This window comes from Vigna radiata, chromosome 10 (genome assembly GCF_000741045.1).
Source record: "Vigna radiata var. radiata cultivar VC1973A chromosome 10, Vradiata_ver6, whole genome shotgun sequence".
NCBI classification, from domain to species: domain Eukaryota; kingdom Viridiplantae; phylum Streptophyta; class Magnoliopsida; order Fabales; family Fabaceae; genus Vigna; species Vigna radiata.
The window spans coordinates 17977970-18000357 of record NC_028360.1 but is presented as its reverse complement, the minus strand read 5'-3'; the positions used below and the strand labels follow the sequence as shown (position 1 = coordinate 18000357).

General features: G+C 31.1%; 4 protein-coding genes and 1 non-coding gene across 8 annotated transcripts; 3 read left to right on the top strand and 2 right to left on the bottom strand.

Moving 5' to 3' along the window:
• Positions 1-1378: 1378 nt before the first annotated feature.
• On the bottom strand, positions 1379-4618 carry LOC106775549. Of its 3 annotated transcripts, XM_022787294.1 has the most exons (7): positions 4295-4618; positions 3404-4110; positions 3205-3312; positions 2306-2469; positions 2179-2220; positions 2043-2086; positions 1843-1959 (listed from the first exon to the last, which is right to left on the bottom strand). In XM_022787294.1, the coding sequence occupies exons 2-6, from the start codon at positions 4013-4015 to the stop codon at positions 2044-2046; spliced, it is 969 nt and encodes a 322-aa protein (XP_022643015.1). In that variant the 5' UTR covers positions 4016-4110; positions 4295-4618; the 3' UTR covers positions 1843-1959; position 2043. The 3 variants fall into 3 exon arrangements, with proteins under 3 accessions (XP_014518178.1, XP_014518177.1, XP_022643015.1); XM_014662692.2 differs by having other exon boundaries at positions 1379-1959; positions 2043-2220; XM_014662691.2 differs by having other exon boundaries at positions 1379-1959; positions 2043-2220; positions 4389-4618.
• A 5275-nt stretch (positions 4619-9893) lies between these two features.
• On the top strand, positions 9894-11774 carry LOC106774959. The gene has a single exon (XM_014661981.1). It carries the CDS (start codon positions 9894-9896, stop codon positions 11772-11774), a length of 1881 nt encoding a protein of 626 aa, XP_014517467.1.
• A 419-nt stretch (positions 11775-12193) lies between these two features.
• LOC106774957 (RING-H2 finger protein ATL5-like) lies at positions 12194-12781 on the bottom strand. The gene has a single exon (XM_014661980.1). The coding sequence runs from the start codon at positions 12779-12781 to the stop codon at positions 12194-12196; it is 588 nt and encodes a 195-aa protein (XP_014517466.1).
• Positions 12782-14571: 1790 nt separating this feature from the next.
• On the top strand, positions 14572-14645 carry TRNAI-UAU. Its single transcript has one exon. It is a non-coding gene; the product is annotated as a tRNA-Ile (tRNA).
• Positions 14646-15092: 447 nt separating this feature from the next.
• LOC106775096 (protein IQ-DOMAIN 1) lies at positions 15093-19546 on the top strand. Of its 2 annotated transcripts, none has more exons than XM_014662141.2 (6): positions 15093-15445; positions 16083-16196; positions 16900-17067; positions 17868-18095; positions 18622-18735; positions 18826-19546. In XM_014662141.2, exons 2-6 carry the CDS (start codon positions 16122-16124, stop codon positions 19159-19161), a joined length of 921 nt encoding a protein of 306 aa, XP_014517627.1. In that variant the 5' UTR covers positions 15093-15445; positions 16083-16121; the 3' UTR covers positions 19162-19546. The 2 variants fall into 2 exon arrangements, with proteins under 2 accessions (XP_014517627.1, XP_014517626.1); XM_014662140.2 differs by lacking the exon at positions 15093-15445 and adding an exon at positions 15459-15553.
• Positions 19547-22388: the final 2842 nt, after the last annotated feature.

Below are 22388 nucleotides of genomic sequence, written 5' to 3'. Positions count from 1 at the left end.
ACCATTATTTTAAAAATATAGATTTGAATTTATAATAAATTATATCATTTAGTATTAGAAATATTATAGGAGTAAATATATGGATTTATAGATTTTTTTTTCCGCTGTCTGTATGTGATAATGAAAAAAATAACATGATATATATATATATATATATATATATATATATATATATATATATATATTTGGAGGGTATAAATTTAAGATTTTCGTTTATTTTTATCATAATTAAAATAAATTTATTTGACAATTCAATTTCCCATTGTTCAAAAAAACTATTTCATTATATGTTGAATAATCTAATATTTTATTCAAGTTTTCTGTATTATATTTTATAATTAATTTTGAGATATTTGTTAGACGTATTATTTAAGTCAAAATATAATTAAACTTTTGCATTCGATTATAGGTTTTTTTACTAATTTATTCAAATGTTATATAAAAGTTTACAAATTTATCAAATAGTCAAATAGCAGATTTGTCAACTGGCAGGCACATTGATGTATGAATAAACTGATATTTAGATTACATGATAGTATATTCGTAATAATAATTATTGAGTTTAACGGTCAACTGATAGATTACCGTTATATAATTTGTTTAAAAACTGTTATAAATAAATCTACCTTTCAAATGTATGAGTTTTCTCTCTGTATACATTATTGTGATTTAAAATATATAACAGTAAGGGTTAGAATAAAGTGATTTAATATTATTATTGTTAATTGTTACAAAAGTTTTAGTTTTCTTTATAACTATATAATTGAAACAATTCTCCTTCAAACCATTGTATTCACACAAATAGTGGAGAATTTTAACGGAATTTAGTAAGATAGGATGGTCTAAGCACCTAACTTGATTTTACGACTTTGTTCCTTAAAAGTAAAAAATATTAATTATTTGAGAATGTACATGAAGATTCAAAAATTAAAGTATAGTGAAAATTTATTAGGTATAAAATTTCCACCAAAAAAGGGCTTAATATTCAGTTATGATAATTTGAAACGCATGTTGTTGCATTGCCCCCACCTATTTTTCTTCTATTATTATAATAACAGCAATAATGAAGATGAAATATCACTAAAAATAATAGTTATATTAATAAAATTATGATAATATAAAAGGATAGTAATATTTGTGCTATTGGCATTTACTGTAGTCTCAGATTATCAAAAGTTATGTACCATGTCAGAGTCAACTCAGACTTTACAAACCTCTGCTTCAAATACACTCTACCTATCCAAATTCCAACTTTTTAGACCTTCCTTTCTGTAGAAAGCTGGTTGTTTCGTAAACTGACACCATAGTGGAATTCGTCAAGTTACAGAAATCAATTCATTGATTATGTCATTAACTCTTTCTGATGCCCATATACAGAGTGCAAATACGCCTTATCACAAAAGACACTAACCAAAAATTCGACCATGTGAGCACAAGGTATTATTTAAATTTCCAAATCTCTTTAAACTTTCATTTTGAAGTAACTTCTTTAAGCTACAATTTCGACAAACATAACTTAAACGACTGTAACGTCAAAAAGACTGAACAACTGAAATTAAGTTAAATGAAAATTCGATGCAAAGAAGCATCTCTTGATTTTAATGAATCAAACGGTATGCATAGTCTTCAACCCATCCTATGACAAGTATGCATATCCCGGGTAACTTCTTCTCCAACCATTACCCGGAAACTGTTCTCTTTTCTTCACTTGATGCTATTGTTGGACTCAAACTGAAAAACTGGCGCATACTCATCTGAGCTTGATAGTCTTTAAGATTTGCAAGCACAAATTCAGAGCTTCAAGTTCAGATCAATGCCAAATCTTCCTGCTTCACGTCCCCCAAGATTATCCCCTTGCATTTTGTCTGTCATCTCTGAGTCCTCCACTTCTAAGAAATTATAGAAAGGTCTACGATTTGGTTCGCTCGATTCTGAATGTTGGCATGAGTCTAGTTTATCCTTAAAAAGAGAAGCAACCATATTCACCAAGCCAAACAAAAGATTAGATAATATTGGACATTCTAAAATAGCTTGCAACTTACTTCACAAACATGGCCGGGTAGCGCATTCCCCTTTGAAATAACACCTGAAAACAAATGCATGGGAGGTGAAGGAACTTCAGGAGTTACAACTGGTGGGAAATTTGCATGACCAGGAACTGTCATGTCAGAATTGAACCTTGTGTTACTAAGCTCCAAAGTGCTGCCCCATTTGGCATCCCTGAGAAAGACAAGAGTTGGTAAGACAACAAGATAAAAAGCTAAGAATTTTGGAAAAAGCAGGGGATGACAGAAGGAGTCATTACTTATAGCACTCCTTGGTGGAATTGAAACCACTAACACCATGACTATCATTTATGGATGATTGATGATGTCTATTGTAATATGAAAAACTTGGAAGAACATGGAAGTTCGATGGCGGAATCAGAGAGTTTTCCAGGGTTGAAGAGTGAGATCGCTTCATGCCAACCTACAAACATATTGGTTGTCAGCATAAAAGTGCAATATTCTGATTACACCTGAGGTGAACAGAGAAATCTTCACTTTACAGCATTGTTACATGAATTCCCTATATAAAATTAAATTTCATCCATGCTAGCCGATCGGAACGTATCTCATGATGTCAAAAGGTATACAACTTCTTTATTTTCAATAGTTTATCATAAAAGTACTTATCTATGAATTGCTCTTGCAACAAAAAAGAAAAAACATGCTTATGACCTCAATAGCTTATAAATAAGCTAGCTCCACATGCACCAAATTAATGCCATAAGAGATCTGCTTTCTAGATCTGTCAAAATTTATGCATTATGCTTGATCCAGCCATTCAAATAAAATTTTAGCAATTTGTCAAATATTTTGAAAAACTCGAAAGTAAGAAAGTAATCAATCTAGGACTCATACCATATACTGTGAAATTCAACTTTTGATCAATTTTCACGTCTAATTACTGATTGAGGCCATCTAAAGTACTCTATAAACAACCCAACATGTGTGATTTTAAATGTTGTTCACTCATGTTCAACGCCCAATCCACTGTGAGTAGAATTGACGGCATCCGAAAGCAAAACTAATGTAAAACTAATGCAAGCATGATCTGGTAGATAAAATCGAGTTATCCAGATACAAAAATTGAAGGTAAATGACTCCAGTCTATTATTTTGTTTATAATTTAATATAAATGTTGCTTACTAGAAAAGATTACTTTTTGTTCTTCTGGTACTCTAGACATGTAATTGTAACACAAACTTTGGTTTGAAGGAAGCTCTGGTTGATTTTGAGGGCCGATTGTTGAGGTCCCACGGAGATTTGTCTGCATAGAAATCATAAGCATATCCAGTGAGCATATATATATAAAGTGACAAAAAAACATATAAAGAAGGCCTGAGAAAGTAATAATTTACCATAGAAGTAATAGGTGCAGAGTAGTGATTGTTTATGTGCTGATTTTTTGAATAGGGCCAGTCACCAGATAAATTCCTGGAAGGGGAACTGGCAGAATCATATCGATTTCCATCAATCGGTTCATTCATGTTCAAATTAGACTTACATGAATTAAGATTCAAGGGAAAGAATTCTTTTTCCGGAGAAACAAGACCAGATCCACCACTTCTTTCTAGTGATCCACATTTACCGTACATAGATGTACTGGCTGGGAGTGTAGTGGGACCTAAATGATCAAATATTGGGGCAGAAGAAACATTAGTAGCCAAATTGCTTGTGAGAGAAGAAGGTGGAGTAGTTTTTGTTGTAGTTGAAGGTTGCAATGGATGAAAGTTTAAAGACGAAGAAGCACGAGACACAAAAGATGGAAATCCTTCTGAATCTCCCTTTTCAGTAGTTATGTCTACGCTTCCTTGCTCTCTCAGGATCTTCTCAAGTTCGGCCACACCAGGTCCTCTTTTAGGCACTCTGGGACGTTTCTGCGGTTTCTTTAAACCAGAACTCCAGATGCTACTAACAACATTCACACCACTCCCACATCCACAAACACTGTTGCAAGAATTGCTGCACATATTCAACTTCTATATGGATTTTGCACTGCCTCTTCTTCTCTCCTCCTACTGCAATTTCAGCCATGCAAATGCATCTGATCTCATAATGCCAAATCCTAACCAATCAAAATATATTTAAACACATTTGAGAGATATAGAGAATTAAAAAAAGATCCAAATCATCCATGCAAGGATCACAGAATATAATCCATAAAGGGCAAATAAAAAATATTCATTGAAGAACAGATAGCGATATACATGGAAAGAAAATCTCGAGTATACAGGAAATGTTGTTACTACCTTAGGGTGCAATAATTAAGAACAGTAAATATTTTCGTCGTCTTCAAAAGGAAAATCTTAGTATGCTAAAGATGTTGTCCGGATTTTTTCATACCCTTTTGAATGTCGAAGAGAAAACAAATTTGAAAGCGAAGAAATCCATGCATTCATCAGAATCTTTCTTGCATTCTCGGATTCCTCGCTTTTGTTTTTCTCCCTCACTCTGCTTTGTCTTCTCGACAGGAAAGCTAAGCTTTTAGGATTTTTCAGTGAAATTTCTAGTGCTACTAAATGCACGTAAAAACCTCACCTTGATATATTTTCCATAGTCCGTTATTGCGTGAAATTTATAGTTGTTTTTCATGTACCCTTCTCATAATTGCTTCCTTCTTCGTCAGATAAACTTCCCATTTGATTTTTAATTTTATTTATTCAGCTAAGATTTTAAGTTTCTGCTCAGTATTACCGTGATTACCATACTAATTAAATCTTTAAAACACTAATCCTAAAAAACTTCAAATATGGCTTTTTATTAAGGATCATGCAGTAACTAACTTCAGATCTTCAATATACTTTATTCTCTCAAATTTTCCGTAATTTTTTTCTTTAAATTTAGATTTAACCTTTTCATTTATGATTTATGGGATTTAAGAAAATCTTTTTTTATCCTCTTCCAAACAAACATTATTTCTTAATATTATTATCATAAGGAAACGCACAGGGTGTTTGGTAATAATATTTAAAACTAAAGTAATTTGTCAAAGAATTATTAATTATTATTATGGAATGTAAGGAAAGTATTTAAAGACGTTTTATTACCAAAAGATACTTATTTTTATTGCTAAATATTTTCTAGATACTGCGAAAATAATGTCGAAAATATTGAACTGATATGTTATTAGATTTGGCTGATTGAAAAATATACAAAATATAAATAACAGATTGATCAGAAAGTTAATAGTTAAGATCTTAAAATTCAATTCATATATTTTTCATATGCTCATATATTTGGTTATAATTTCATGTATGGATTTTCTTCTACACATAGTTAATATTCGAATGAACTGTTATTATTACATTTTGTTTTATAAATTCTATAAGTTTTGTTTTAATTTTAAAAAATCGCGTAATCAAATAATAAATGCTATGCGAAATATATAAAAAAATATTACTAATTAATATCTTTCTAGATTTAACTCATTAAAAAGTATAATTTCACTAGAAAATGTATAAGTAAAAATAAGTTATATAGTAATATATATGATTTTTTAAACCAAAAAAACAACAATTCTAATAGTTACTAATAGTTGACACAAATCCTCTTCAAAACCTTCTTTTCTAGCAAAATTAATACTTCTTTTGTATTTATAATTTGCCTAGAGTTTTGTTTTGTACAAGTTTTGGTTACTTTTCTTGCTTTTTTGTTGTTTTATTATTTTGAAAATATTATTAGTTTGAAATATGAAATTTAAAGAAATTTATTTCAAAATTAAATTGAGTTAAATTTTCTATTATTAATTTAATTTTATTTTTTTTAAAATTTATAAATATATTTATAAGATAAATTTTGTATAAATAATTAAATATATTTATTATTGATTATTAGTATATTATTGAGAGAGTAGTGTATATTTTTATAATTATATAAATATAAATACCGTCTAGTTTAATTAAATATGTAATTTTCAAGGTCATTCATATTAGTTAATTCTAAAAATAAAGTTTTCAGACTATCTATGTTAAATCAACAGCGATTATTTGCTTTCAAAATTCTGCGAGTTATATTATTTACTTCGAATAGTTCGTGTAACCAAATGTTAAAGTTACTAATATATTTCTAAATTTACCTCAGGAAAATTTAAATTTTGAAGGGTAAAGTATGAATAATAATAATTTATTATAAAAATAATAGTTAAGATCTTAACAATCACTTAATATATGGTATAAGTGAATATAATTCATTATAATTTTAACTATTGATATTGAACTCAAACGTTATTATTACTTTTGGTTTTCTAAATTCTGTGAGTTATGTTTTAATTCAGCTAATAAAATAATAAATTTATGTGGAAAATATATTAAAAACATTATTAATTAACATCTTCCTAGATCGGTTCATTAAGAAATATATCTTCAGGACAAAAATATAAAAAATAATAATAATTAATTCGAAAAAGTTTAAATCCTAACGATCACTTTATATAATTTATATGAGGATATAATTTTAATAATCTAAAGTATCAATATATAAATCAATTTATTGACATTTTTTCTAAATTATTTTAGATTCGTGTTACTTAATTGATTTCACGTAATCAGATAATAAAGTTGTGAAAAAAAATAGAAATATTTTACGTATATCCTTCTAGATTTGACTCATGAAAAGTACATTTAAAGTAAAATATAAATAAAAAATCGATGAAAAAAAATTAATAATTAAAGATCTAACTATCACTCTAATAATTAGAAAAACCATTTTAAACAATAATATATTTATATGCAATTATTTCAGAATTTTTTAAAAGTTCTTGTGAAAAGATTATTTTAAGAGTTGTTATAATTTTTATTAAGTAAGTAAAAATTATATACGAAAAAATGAAAAATAAAAATTATAAGAAAAAATTTCTAGAAAAGTTAACTTATGCATAATTTTTTCCCAATTTTAACTTAAAAGGCCTAATATTGCGTAGTAATCATTTAAATTTCTTCTTTATCTTTTATTTTATTCAAATATATTTCTTAATTTAAATGTAACAACTGGTTAAAAAATTTATTTATCAACTATACCTCAGTTCAAATTGTGTGTATATTTGATATTTTACCTATTTATTTTTTTAATCCATTATTTGTTATTTATGGTTAGTGGGTAGGCTATCATAATAGGTGAAAAGTAAGACATAGGCTTCATTAAGAAAGTTGTGTAATCTTCAATCTCGTAGCCTTAAAATCTTGCATCTTTAAAGCAATAATAGTTGTACATACCACACAAAGTAACTCATCTATGTCGCTAAACCACGTTTAAATTAACCTAATAATGATGCTTTTTTTTCTATTTAAGACAAAATCTCTATAAAAATCCATTCTAAGAATAATATATATGTATGTAATTTGAGAAAGTTTTGCAAGAAAGATACCACACGATGTAATCTTTCCTAATTATTTAAAGATCATTCTCGTTTTATCATAATTAATAATCCTTATTTATTTGTAAGAGAAATACAATTATGAATGAAGTTATCTTTGAAAAATATAAAAATAGTATTCATTGATACCTCCAAATTAAGTTAAATTGTGGTCGTGCTCTAAATCTAATTTATAAGTTAAGGAATTGTCATTTTCATTATCTCCTCATATATATGGAAGATGTTAAATAAGAAAATGAGTAATGAAAGATATTCGATCCCAGATTCTTTTTGGTATCAATGATATTTAATATTTTAAGAATATTTATATATTAGTTTATTTTTACTAAATTTTGTAGTTTTCTAGAATGCAATTGAATTTAATTTTTTTATTGAACCATATAAATAAATAAATAGAAAATTTTGTTAACATCCCCATCCAATTATACTAGAAAAATATATTTTAGTCAGAACGTTCATACTCCTACTATATAATGTATTCTTATGACCATAACAATTTACACATACACAGTAAACTAATAATTTTAAATAAATCATATTATATATGATAAATATAATATAACACATACATGTATCAATCAAATTAATTATATTTTCACACTATAACAAATTACACTTGAATAATTTTTATAGAAAAACAAAAACAAAAATCAGCAACTATATGTTAATTTTAAAGAAAATATCAGCAACATATAACATAAAGGATATGAGAATAAAAGAAAATTAAGTTATCTAAACTTATGGTTTTCTTGATAGCGTGTTGGATAGGTTTAATACACATTAGATTGATCCTATTGGATTAGATGCAAGGTGTGAAAGAAATGAACTTTGGACCCAATTTTCCATTTGTCTTTTAATGCAAGACTTTGAAACTAAATTTATGCTTCATAGCATATACATTTGGTCACTCATTTTTTTTATATGAATTATTATAATCAAAACGTCCTAATTTTTCTCTCAGTTCCTAAAATTATTAGAAAAAAAATAACGAAAAGTAAAATGTGAATGTAAAGTTTATAATTGAAATAAGTGAAAAAAAATTTAAAAATTAAATGTGTAATTTAATCATTTATTAAAATGTCCTTGAATTTATTCTATTTACGGTTAGTTTAGAATTACGAAATATATATATTCATATAATAAACTGGGGAAAAAATTACCAATTTATTTTATCAAAACAACATTATAACATGAAATTGTTCACCGGGGAAATTGCTTTACAAAATAATTTAGAATAGATGTTTAATAAAAACATATGAAATAACAAAAAAAAATAACACATATATAAAGCATCTGACTAGTTTATATATATATTTTTTAAGTTTTTGGAACATATCTTAAAATGCATTAACTTTTTTATGGATATATTCTAAACTTTGATGAAGGTTTCGCAATATGGTTATGAAATTTAATTAGAACCCTAGGTATCTATTTTATATTATATATTTGATTTAACATACATTCAAATTTGAGGTGTGAATGTAACTTTAATTAGATAGAAGTAAAAAAGTAAAATAATATATAAGGTAGAAAATATATAAATTCATTACTTTTTTTTAAGGATGGTGTCAATATTATATATGGATTAAATAATGTTTTATTTTTAAATAAGTACAATACGAGTGAAGAATCCTAAATATGAAAAAAAAAATTGAAAGTTTTGAGATTTGAAAAGTATCTCGTTACGGTATAAAAATATTACCAAAGTATTCGTTATTATAAATGTTTAAAATATATTAATGCTTAAAAGATTCATATTTAAATAAGAAACTATTAAAAATTCAAATAAATCTAAGTCATAATGTACGGTAGTATATCTCTGATGGCCGAACACATCACCCTAACGACCAGTTACACCAAACGGTTCAACTTACTAATTAAATGGGCCGAATTATCAAACTGGTCTAACTTTATTGGGCTCGAGGCCCATCATGTCACAAATATGAATAAATGAACAATATCATATATCACGTATCAAATAATATCCCAACAGAAATATATCAAGTAAGTTTGTTTATATTTTATTCTGTTTTATTCTGTTTATATTCTATTGATCTCATATCAATCCAAAGCCTATAAATAAAGAACCAAGGACTCCAAACACGGTACGTTCACATTATCTCACACTCATACTTTCACACTGACTTTTCATATACTCTTCCCCTGAGTATTATCGTATTTACAATAACCCTCTCCTCATTCTAAGCATCTACTTGCAGAGGATTGAAGGTCCTCCCTTATCGACGTCTAACTTGATCGTCGGAGTGCCTTTACAGGTACCCCCATCTCGGGTGGAGATTGGAATTTGACGGACGATTTGAGGAACGGACGACGAAGGCATTTGAAGATCCAGCAGCGGAAGGAAGCAGAATCACGTCATCAAGGTTAGTCCTTTCGGTCCCAAAAATATCACCGAAACATTTTTGCGCCCACCGTGGGGTCGAAAGTGAAGACTCCCTATGGTGACCACCAGAAGCATGGACAATATCGATCCCAGAGAACTCATAAGGGAACTCCAAACTCAACTGGAGGAACAGACCCAGATTATTCGTCAGCAACAGGAGGCACACCAGAAATTAGCTGAAGAAATTGTACAACTCAAAGAAAAGCATACGGAGATGACAGAGGACAACAACCATACTGGCGGCCACAACGATGGCCACAAGGACGGCCACAACGATGGCCATAACAGCGGCCGTAACGATGGTCACCATGATGACAACCCCAACGGTCGCCCTCCTCCCTCGCCAGAACTGTTACCCTTCACACAGGCCGTCATGCAGGCCCCGATGCCCGATCGGCCTCCTCCTCAGATAGAGAAGTTCGACGGAACCACAGACCCCGAACACCATCTCCGGAATTTCGTCGACTCCATGGCCTTCTACTCCAAAAGTGATCCGGTCAAGTGTAGAGCTTTCTCCCTGTCCCTAAAAGGCGAAGCTCTAGAATGGTATTACACTCTTCCTCCCAATTCTATTGACAGTTTTCGTACTGTCACCATTCTATTTAAAAAGCAATATGTGGCCAACCGGAGGGAGATGATGTTTGCCGCCGAACTCGTCAATCTCAAACAAGGGAGAGACGAACCCTTAAGAACGTTCATGCGCAGGTATTCTGAGGCGGCAAGGAGGGTGAAAGGGGTCACCCATGAATTCATCATCAGCAATCTGCCCAACTGTCTAAAACCGGGATACGTTTCGGAAAGCCTATATGCTGAATTACCGAACACGATGGAGGAATTACAGGAAAAGATGACCAAGTTCATCAAGATGGAAGATCAGAGACACTTCCGCGAAAAGGTTGATGCCCCCATAACTGAAGCTAAACGCGAGGACCAACAAGCGCGGGACAAGGGTCGTAATCGAAAGCCTCCACGAGGAGACCCTCCAGTACCGCTCGGTCCCCGCTACGACCACTACGCGCGCCTCACTGTCCCGAGGGAGAAAGTGTTCGAAAAAGCCCTCCAAACCAACCTGATCACCGTTCGCAAACGACACTCGCCCAGGGGTGCGGACGAATCTAAAACTTGTCGGTTTCATGACAACCGAGGGCATTCCACAGAAGGCTGTCAGGGCCTTAAGGACGAGATCGAAAGATTAATCCGCGCCGGATATCTGCGGGAGTTTGTCAAAGCAGAAGCGAGTCAACGAGGACGTTTGCCCAAAAAGACACGAAGAAGCCCGGAACCTCCACGCCAAAAGACCGAACGCTCCCGCGAGAGCTCAAGAAGCAGATCTAGAAAACGAGATACGACCCCGAGGGGCCGAATTGACACCATCTTAGGTGGTTTTTCCGGGGGCGGAGCCTCATCCTCGGCCCGCAAAAGACACTTGCGGAACCTGCGAAGCGTCCACTCGCTAACTCAAAATCCCTTATCAATGCCAAATATCACCTTTACCGATAGGGATTTTCATACCGCGGACCCGAAACAGGATGATCCTATGGTCATTACTGCCCGGATAGCGCAATATGATGTGAGCAAAGTTTTGATAGATCAAGGAAGTTCAGTCAACATCCTATACTGGACAACTTTCCAGAAGATGGAGCTGACAGAGGATGCGATAACACCCTTTCATGAACAAATCGTCGGATTCGCAGGTGAACGTGTGGACACCCGGGGATACCTCGACTTGAGGACCCGATTGGGCACCGGTGGCAAGGCCAAAGAACTCCGTGTACGCTTCTTGCTGGTGGAAGCAAACACCTCATATAACGCTCTTTTGGGGCGTCCCTGCCTAAACGCTTTTGGGGCAATCGTGTCGACTCCCCATTTGGTAATGAAATTCCCGTCGGAGAGCGGGGCCATATGCACCATTCGTGCAGATCAGAAAATCGTATTGTTTTATTCTGTTTTATAATAAGAAAATTAAACAATATATAAAATTGAAAAGAATTAAACTCAATATCTTAAAATTTTAAAATTTGTATGTCTTCCATAAATCCCATCAATATTTACTATAATAGAAAATATAAGATTGATGTGCTTGAATTTGAAATCTTTATGTACACCTCAAGGTTTTTTCTAGTGCCGATTTTGCTATTAACAAAATAATCTCATACACATGACTAAAACAATTGAAAACATAATGTAATTTATACTCCCAGAAACAGTTAAAATAGGACTAACCTATCAAACGTAAAATAGCATTATTTATATAGTTTACCCTCAAACAATAAACAGAAATACATAGAAATAAGAGATAGATAAAGAATCCAACACCCCATTAACAAGCAAGATAGATATATTAGAAAATAAGAATAGAAGGAAGTAGTTAATTCAGTGTCTTGCTATATCTATAGTAGATTCATCATAACTGTTACTAACCATCCTATGGAAAGATCCTATTCTCAAACCCACAACAGGTGGTGCTGTGGGTTGGACATGTTCTTCTTCCGGTGACACCTTCGGGTCAACCACAGTGCGGCAAATTGGGCACGTGGTGTTAGAATTAAACCATTTATCAACACAACCAACATGAAAAATGTGCTTACAATTTGGTAGCACTCTAGTCATTGCATCCTCCATAACGGTGGCCAGGCAAACCGAACACTCTATCACTTCACCTTGCTTGAACTGTTCCGTTTGGTTGTACAAAACTTTAGGCAGAGATGCTATGATGGAAGTTTGAAGTCCAGGGTTCCGTGGCTCCACAGAACTCACATCAATCGGTGCAATCTGAGTGGTGATCTGGTGAAGAAGCTCGTTTTGGCGTCTCCTTTGTTGCCGTCTGATGAAATATTTGACACTAAAATGGACGATGATGATTATTGAAATCACAGCAAATAAAGAGATAGCTGCTGCTAGCATCACCTTTAGGCCTGTACTAAGCGATTCGTCGTCGTCATGCTTGTCTTTGGAACCCATGCTTCTTTGATTTCAATGATATGGTTTGGGTTAATTGTGATGCTGTTTATACGGAACACATTAATTCCACGGCTTCAAATGAAATTATTGCTGAGGAAAAAGAAATTTCGAAACACGAAAACTGCAACCATTTCCTTTGAATTTTAAATCTGTCTCCGTCAATCGTATTGACTTTGCCACAACAAATTGTTTTCTTCGTTGTTTCGACTAATTGGTCTATAGGGACAACTCTAGACTTCTAACTACATTACACACTAAATTTCAATCAAGAAATTTATTTACTTTTTGAATTATTCTTCACTTCAAAAAAGAAAAAGAAAAACTGATATATCTGAGTGTTCCTATTAAAATAATGGTCAACCTTAATAGTTGTCCTCTAATGAAAATTAGGTGAGCTAAATCTTAATTAAATAGTAAAATTTAATTTAAATTAAGATCATAAATTAGATTATCAGTAAGACATGGCAAGTTGTTACACATTCAAAAATATATTAAGTAACTTGGAAGAAAAAAAAAACTCTACTTAAAACAAGAAAAGTAATAACTTCATCTAATTTAGTCAACGACTCACTTTAAAAAAAATGAAATTCTCTATTTATTTTAAATTATATGTTCTAACCATAATTAAAATAGATTTTATAGACACGCAACTTTTAATGATTGGAAACTCATCAGAATTCAATGGAAATAATTCGAACTTAGAATGCCAAATTATGATAATTAAAATGAACAATTCAGTTCAAGTATCGATCACGCGTAGAAAAAGTATAATTAAATACAGAGTAACAGTATACTAAGACATAGTAGCATTCTTTTGAAATGTATTATTGAGATAAAATAATCATAAAAATAATTTTTGTATTTGTACAAAAAAATAAAGAAAAAAAAACTAATGTCAAATGATAAAAAAATTGTGTTTGTGTATGATTATTCTTAAATATAAGAGATAAATTGAATTAGAAAAGTATATAAAATAATTTAATTTGTATTAAGTTTAGATAGATTGTGAAAAACAGAGAAGACAACCATAAAACCACATTTGCTTGATTTAAAAAATAAATAAAGAAACTTAATTGGACAGAAAAGGATAAAAAGACAAATATCATATTTTCTAATAGAAAGATGTGAAATGATGAGGATTTGTTATATTTAAAACTGAAGTTAATTAATGGTAGAGTAGCATGAGAAAAAAAAAATTTGGATAAAGGGTGTAATGTGATGTCTGTTTCTAGGGCCACTTAAGCAATGTAGAAAACAAAGAAATTTCAAAGTGAGAGGTATATAATAGATAACCATTAAGAAAATAGTGCATAAAGTATTCTAAGTTGAAAAAAATTAATAGTATCACCATTAAGTCATTACAAGTGTTTGTCCTAATGCTCCAATTTCCAACCAGAACGAAAGTAGGTATGAATATAATATTCATCAAATGCCATTTTATTTATTCACAAATGTAATTATTTTTTATCACAAGTTTAAATAAAACACATTTAAACAATATTTGTTTGACTAAAATTTATATCTTTCAGTAATAATATTTTTTTTCATCCTCACTAAAGTGTTTTTAAAAATATACTTGCATATGAACATAATTAACAAGAATAAGTAACAAATAATAATGTAAATAATTGTATAAAATTTATATTGTAGAATATAAGTTTTGAGTAAAAACATGAACCAAGTACGAGACCTTAAATTTCAAATAAAATTGTGACTTGAACCACAATAAACAAAATTCGATAACATTAATTAATTGTGAATATTATTTTGTAAAACAAGTTAATAAAAGTGGTCCCGTAGCTCAGTTGGTTAGAGCGCTGGTCTTATGAGCCGGAGGTCGCGAGTTCGAGCCTCGCCGGGACCAGTTTTTTCTTTTTATGTTTTTTTATTTTTTAATTTTGGTTCCTATCTGGCATGAGTTGATTTTTCACCAACGGCCGCCAACCTTCCACGTTGGAGCCTTAATTTAAGGATCTAATAGACTTGCCTGTACCAGATGATCCCACAACAATTCTCTCTTGTCTATCTGTTTTGCCGTTACCATATATACATATACTAATAATCTTCAATAATATAAAATAAATCCCACCGAGTAGTACGAGCGAATTCCTGAATATTTATTTGATATATATATATATATATATGTATAGCTGGATAAAATAATTGTAATAAAACAAATTGAATGAAAGAGGGAAGAAAGCAAAGCGTGAAGATGAAAACATTGGAGAATTTGTTGTGGTGTCATTTTAGGATTCATTGTCGAGTTCTCCAAAAATCCAACCAACTATGTATGCCATATTACGATAATATCTGTGTGGACCTGTCTAGGGCAATAGCGCAAGACTACCCTCACCTCATCATCTTCATGTATTCGTCGGTAGTCGCTTTCACATACATAAAGTCTTTTCCTTTTTTATATTTATTTCATTTTTGGACTTACATTCATCTTTCACTCACCTTGTACGTTATGAGAGAATTAAAGCTGGTATTGGGCCATGGCAATCCACATTTCACACCCACCTTTTATTCTTTTGCTCCCTCTCTCTCTCTTCTTTTTCTCCTTTTCTTCCTCTTTACTTCTACACTAATATATCATTTTCCCCAACCCCCATTGCTCCCTTGCCAGTTCAGGAAACAAAAGGGGTCTCCTGTCGAACTTCTCTGGTACGTCTGTCATTCTCGCCCCACTTGCATTCTTGTTTCTTTTTTTGTCATGCTGGGAAACCCATTTCAATGTTCATTTTGGACATATTCCCCGTTGGTTTTCCAGAGGTTGAGTTCTTGATCTATGTTTTTTATGTGCTGTTTTTGGTATATCACATTATCAGTTTATTTTTATTTCTCTTGTAAGTTTCGCTGACATGGCTGGTATTATTTCTGGGAATGCAAAAATGAGTTCTTTTTTTTTGTTTTTTTGTCAATTCGTACAGCATTGTCTTATATTTCCATTACATTTAGATTCAATATGTTCAATTTACTGCTTTCTTTTTGTAGTGTCTGGAATTGTGTGTAAGCTTTTTCTGATCATAGTGTGATTTCCGTTCCGATCCATTCTATGCTATATTTGTAATCTTTCATTGGTTTAATATAATATATGCATTGGACTTTATTACAAACAACGTACATGCGAAATTCCCTTATCATGCTAATGTTTAGAAGTCTAAGTGTCTAACTGTATAAAGCCTTCGTTTATCTTCTTAGTCGGGTTTGTTTTGTGGGAATCTCTTATAATTAAGAACAACATGCTAAATGTGTATTAATGGAGGGTGAGATAAGATGCTAATGTTTGATATATTCCCAGGGCTTATCCTATTTTGAAATAAGTTACTTCACATCAAGAATGGGTTCAGGCTATTGGTTTAAGACAATAATTAGCTTAAGAAAATCAAAACAAGGCAGATCAAAGAAAGCAAAGGTACAATGTACTTCCTATCACTTGTAGTCTTTTTTTCTAATCCTTGTAGGGATTATATTGCAGAATGTCAATATGTTGATTTTAAACCTCTGTATCTCCATTAGTTTCATTAACTATTGAATTAATTTGAGTTTTGATGCCCCTTTATCTTAAATTATTTACCGCATGATATAGAGATAAGCCTTTTTGTAATTGCAGTTCTCATTTCATTAAGGAAAAAACTGTAGTAAGTTGGCTCTAAACCCAGACTTGGGGTCTATTTGGAAGAACTTATTTACTACTTATTTGGATTTATTTTTATACAAGTACTTGTATAAGTTTAACTCTTTAGGAGTGCTTATGAAAATAACATATTATTATCATTTAGTTGTTACGAAAATGAATCTTAAGTAGCATATTGTCTAGTACTTCGTTGCTATAAATTAGTTAGTTTAGAAGCCTTCTATAAACTATAAGGTTATTCAATATTTCTGACTGCAATTCACACACCTCCAAGTTGATGTGGTTATTTTTTAAACAGTATTTTATCGGAGTTTGGAATGATCATGCATATGATGTACAGTAATGTTGTTTACGAAAACTTAATTGCTTTGTTTACGTTAGGCTGCAGAAATTCCATTTTTGTTATCAAGTATTTCAAGATATTTTCCATGAACCATTGTAACCAGAATATTTCTATCTGTCTGCCCACATATTTGGCCAGGGTATCTTAGCTCAAGAGAAACTAAATGCATCAAAGTCAAACAATTATACCGGGAAAGAGTCTAGTGATTTAGCAAATGGTATTAAAAGTGAAAACCTTGTCTCACCTGGGGTGTCAGTTGAAACTATTGCTGCAACAAGGATCCAGACTGCATTCCGAGCTTATAAGGTTTGTTCAGTTGAAAAATTTGCAGAGGTTCTTTTATAGTATATGTACATGATAACTCTAGTCTGATTTTTTGTTTTATTGAGCATCTTTAGTAATCATACTTCTGTATATATTGTTTCTTTTTTCCATTGTCGATGCTTATGTACTACTGTACCATTATTGTATTTCATGTATGCCAGATTTCTGAAAACATCAGAGGGATGTATGATTACTGAGTTTTTGTTTACAGAAGAACAAAAAAATTGCAGAGTGTACATAATACTCTGGAATTAAATCACAATGATTGCACACACTAGTGGTATCATTCAAGCTATATCTACTGCATTGCATGATGTGAATAAAATAAATCTGCTGGGTTCTTAATTTTATAAATTAAGTGCTAAAGAATTTAATTAATACGTTAGGATGGCAAGGATTCGATGGACCCTTTTTTCACGCTTTCACAAAAACTAAAATGTGTGTTACTTCGGAGATTTATTCTTTTTCATATTGTTACGTGCAAATTGGATTTTGTAGATTCTCCTATTGTTTATGAGCAAAGAGTGACATTTTGTCTGTGTCTTGACTCCTTTTTCCTTTTCATTAAATATAACTGCATGATATAATTCTTCAAAACAAACATGAATTGGTAAATTTTTTACTATCCTCTTAAAATCAACTCTTGATGATTCTTGTCTTAATATGCTTGCTGATGATTATTATTATAGTATTTCAGATGTAGGTTTGTGACTATATTTCAAACATGTGTTAGTATCTTTGACTGGTGTTTATTTTGCAACTCTGACTTTTAAACTGTCCAGGCTAGAAAGGCTTTACGGCGCGTGAAAGGATTTTCAAAACTGAAGATCTTAACAGAGGGTTTCTCTGTTAAAAAGCAAGCCAGTACAGCTATAACATACCTTCACTCATGGAGCAAGATTCAAGCCGAGATCAGAGATCGTCGAATATGTATGGTAACAGAAGACAGGATCAGGAGGAAGAAACTAGAGTCTCAACTAAAACTGGAAGCAAAGCTTCATGATCTGGAGGTAATCTTTAGCTTGCCGTCATTTTCTTAAGTTTGTTCCAATCTTCATTTTTTTTTTTTTAAAAAAGGCCATTTTTGTGAACTTTAAGTTTTCTCGTAGCCACAGAGCTTAGATCGATCTTCTAACACCATGTTTAAGTGAAAAGTTACCTGTCAACTCTCACATCATATTGGTTAAAAAATGTCGTCATATCTACTTCCAATGCTACCACTAACTGAAACTGAATTTTTATCTGTTTATTTGATGAAGAGCCTATTGACGTATTTTAGCTAGCTCGATTATTTTATAGTGCTGAGAAATTATTAGTTGTGTCTCTACTTTTCTGGGAAACATTTTCTCTTTCTGGAGTGTTGCCTTCTGTATACACTTTTTTGCTTTGAGTTAAATTGCATTATGAAATGTTTATAGAACATTACTTAACATTACTATCAAGTTTACACTGGCAAAATATTTCACTAGATACATAATATTCTTTGAACTTAATCCAGTTAGTCTTGTTCTGAGCACTAGATAGCATAAATTACAGGTTGAATGGTCTGGTGGTTCTGCAACCATGGAGGAAATCCTTGGAAAGATACATCAGAGGGAAGAAGCGGCAGTTAAACGCGAAAGAGCCATGGCATATGCCTTTTCCCATCAGGTAGGTTTGTGAGTCTTAGGAATGTCTCAATATCTTTCTTTCCCTTATCCAGCTGATAATGAAATGCGTATACTATGAATCATATATCAGTGGAGGGCCAACTCTAGTCAGAGCCAACTGCTAGGTAGTTATGAACTTAGCAAGGCTAATTGGGGTTGGAGCTGGAAGGAACGGTGGGTTGCTGCTCGGCCTTGGGAAAGCCGCATCTCTGGCTTATCTGTCACCCCAGAGAAAACTCACCATAAGCAGCCAAGTAAGGTTCAGAAGGATAAGAACACACCACCAAAAACTCCTGTACCAGTTAAACCTTCTTTAGCCATTGCAAAAGGGACTCCTCCTTCTTCCAATGCAAAAGGCAATTCAAAAGCTAGGAGATTGTCTTATCCACCGACTGCCGAGAAAACTGTGGTTCAAGAAGTGCAATGAATGAGCAATTTGTTCTCGACATGGTGGCAAAGATAGAGCACAATTTTTAAGTATCAAGCTGTTTTGATAACTTGAGTGGAACTGAGTCAAATTGATTTTAAATTGGTTACAATCCATAAAAGGTAAACAAGAAAGCCAACTTATTTATTTATTGGATTGCTTCCAATTGTGCATACGAGTGTGACAGAAATTCAAACCACTGCAGAGAATGTGTCAACAGACCTGTTGTGGGTGTGATTTGTTGATTGCTTCTGTTTATTTTCTTCTTTTCAATCTTGTATATTCAACCAAGAGACAGATTGTAGATAGAACGATATATCTATTCTTTTTCCTTTTATGTTGTTATAGAAAATTTTCAATATATGTGATCATGCTGTTTGTATTCCGCTTGTTTTATAATTACCATTTTCATATGGCTTATGCAACTTGTTACTGTTTCTGTTCCATTTATACTTGTATGTTACAAAACTAATACACACATACACATCTTATATTTTTACCATAATACTTACAATCCTTTCCAATGCTATATTACTACCGAACTCAATTATAAGCAAGATCAAATGTTTTCACATTCATTATAACATTGATTATGAATATTATTGTTTTTGTTCAATAAGGTGGTACCTTTAATAAATTAATCTCAAACATTGAGAATGGTGATTAGGTTTGAACATAAAAATATTTTTGAAACAATAATATTAAATAGAGATTAGGAAATTAAAATTTGCTAATATGTAAGTCCACCAAACATTACTTCTAATTTTGTTTGTAGGGATTAGTTGCTTTACATTAGCACACCATAGTTAAGAAAACATTAATCTTTAAGATTGTAATATGACTAAAATTGCACACATTTTACCCCAATCGCTTACTGATCTCACTGTGCAACAATTATCTTCTGATATCAGTGGAATAAATAGCTTAAAGGCTGGTGATGAACCTATAGGTTACCAAGTTGGTTCATTTGCAGAAAAGACTGTGAGACTGATTGTACTAGTTACGCGAGTTTTCCGGTGACTTTATTTTTTGAGCCGACGAGATAATCTGTGTAAAATCCCTGATTCTCAGAGAGATGAATAAAATCCCTAATTCAAATAAACTAAATAATAGGCACTGTGTCACGTGAAACACTGCTTATTTTAAAAAATAATTCATATAATTAAATAATACACGTCAGCATGTCCTCTGGCTACCACTTCAGCTAAATTTAACGCGGTTTGAGATCAATTAACGATTGAGGTAAAATGTATGCATTTTTACAAGAATTATGACCCAATTGAGACAGTTCAAAACTTGAGGACCGAATTGAGATTTTCACACAAATACGAGGACGAGGACCAAGAAGGGATTAAGCCAACACGTCAGCATACCACGTGAGCTAAACTTAACGCCGTTTGAGATCAGTTAACGGCTGGGATAAAATGTGTGCAATTTTACAAAAATTATGACTCAATTGAGACATTTCAAAACTTGAGAACCGAACTGAAATTTTCACATAAATATTAGGACCAAGGAAGAGTTTAAGCCTTAGTTTAAAATAAAATGAAAAAGAGATATAGTAATAATGGAGGGTCGAAAATAATTGCAGAAGAACTCCTCCATGATAGTGGTGGTTGGAAAGAGTATACCTAATTAGCTGTAGTAGGCGAAGGTGATCAATTAATTATGGTTGATAATTCTCATCACCTACTTCCTCACTCAATCTTACCAATAATCTTCTCTCAAACCACTCTTAAATGTTTCTTTTTCTTAAAACACTCTAAAAAGTATCCCTATCCGTAAAATATATTAATCTCACTGTCAAATATGATTATTTATTATAATTATTTTGTAGGAGTCACTCTTTCAATCCGAACAAAGTTTAGTGTTTATATGGAAAATTTTCAATCTTTTTAGAGTTTAAAATGCATGAAAAATATAATTATTTAAATTGTCATTTTTTTTAATTAAAACGATTTCAATTATATTTTGGATAAAGTACTCAACTCCAGTGGTATGTCAAATTTATTTTTAAAAGAAATAAGATTTAATATAAACTTTACATAAAATACTCAATTTTCAAAATTATAGATTAAATTGGTTGTTTTATAAAATAATGAAAAAAAATAGAAAAGACTTAAGCTAATCTTAGAACCATAGGGCCGAGCAGGCAATAGCCTAGGGCCCAGTAAACCTTCTCCCCTCCGAAAGGTTTTTTTCTGTTTCAATCCAGTGGTATGTCACGAGTTTGTGAATGAAAAATATTATTTTAATTTAGGAATTCACGTTTAATATATATTTTTAAATAACTTATGTTTATGAATTTATATTAAAAATAATATTTTTTTATAAATAAATTTTATAGTTGTTTTTATTTATGAGTTGTTTTTATAACAACAAATACAATGAAGTTAATTTGGTTTTCATATACACAAAAAAACACAAGTAGAGTAGCTTAAAGTAATATCATTCTTTCAAATAGACTCTACATCTTATTTTTAAAATTATTACTAATTAAACAAAATTAAAACAAGAGAAACAAATCAAAATGACAGTTGAATTCAAAGGTTAATTCAAATTAAAATAACTACTCACGGTGACAAATTAATTAATGATTGTAATTTCTGATTAAAAACAAATTAATCTAAAGTATTTGAGTAAAGTGTGTTTCTAATTTTTAAACTTCAATGTAAAATTAAAATAAATTTAATACAATTATTAGTTCTCATAATCCAATCTTGTTAAATTTATTTAATGTAGACATTTTATATTGAGGTTTAATATATTTACAATATTTAATATTTTAACTCAAATGTTAGTTTAAAACATCATTTAGTAAAAAAAAAATATTATTATTAAATAAAGATGATTATTATTTTTTAAGTTTGTGTGTTAAAATGTATCAAAATTTAAAATATGAATAAATTTTAATTTTATATTAAAGTTAAGCACTTCAAACATATTTAACTCAAAAAAATTTATAACTTTTTTTTTTCACTACAAATATATATTGCTTACTTAAAATATCTGTAATTAGTATAATCCCATATACTCACGTGGTAGTATATTTTATGTAGAGTTTAACTCACTTTTTGTGGTTCTTCATCCAAGTTTCATTTTATAATTTTAAAAATATACACATAGGTATCTAAGTTTGTCATTTAACATTATAGAAAAACAATTTAAAAAACAATTGAAAGCTCGTCAAAATTATTTTAAGAAAATACATTTTATAAAATTACATA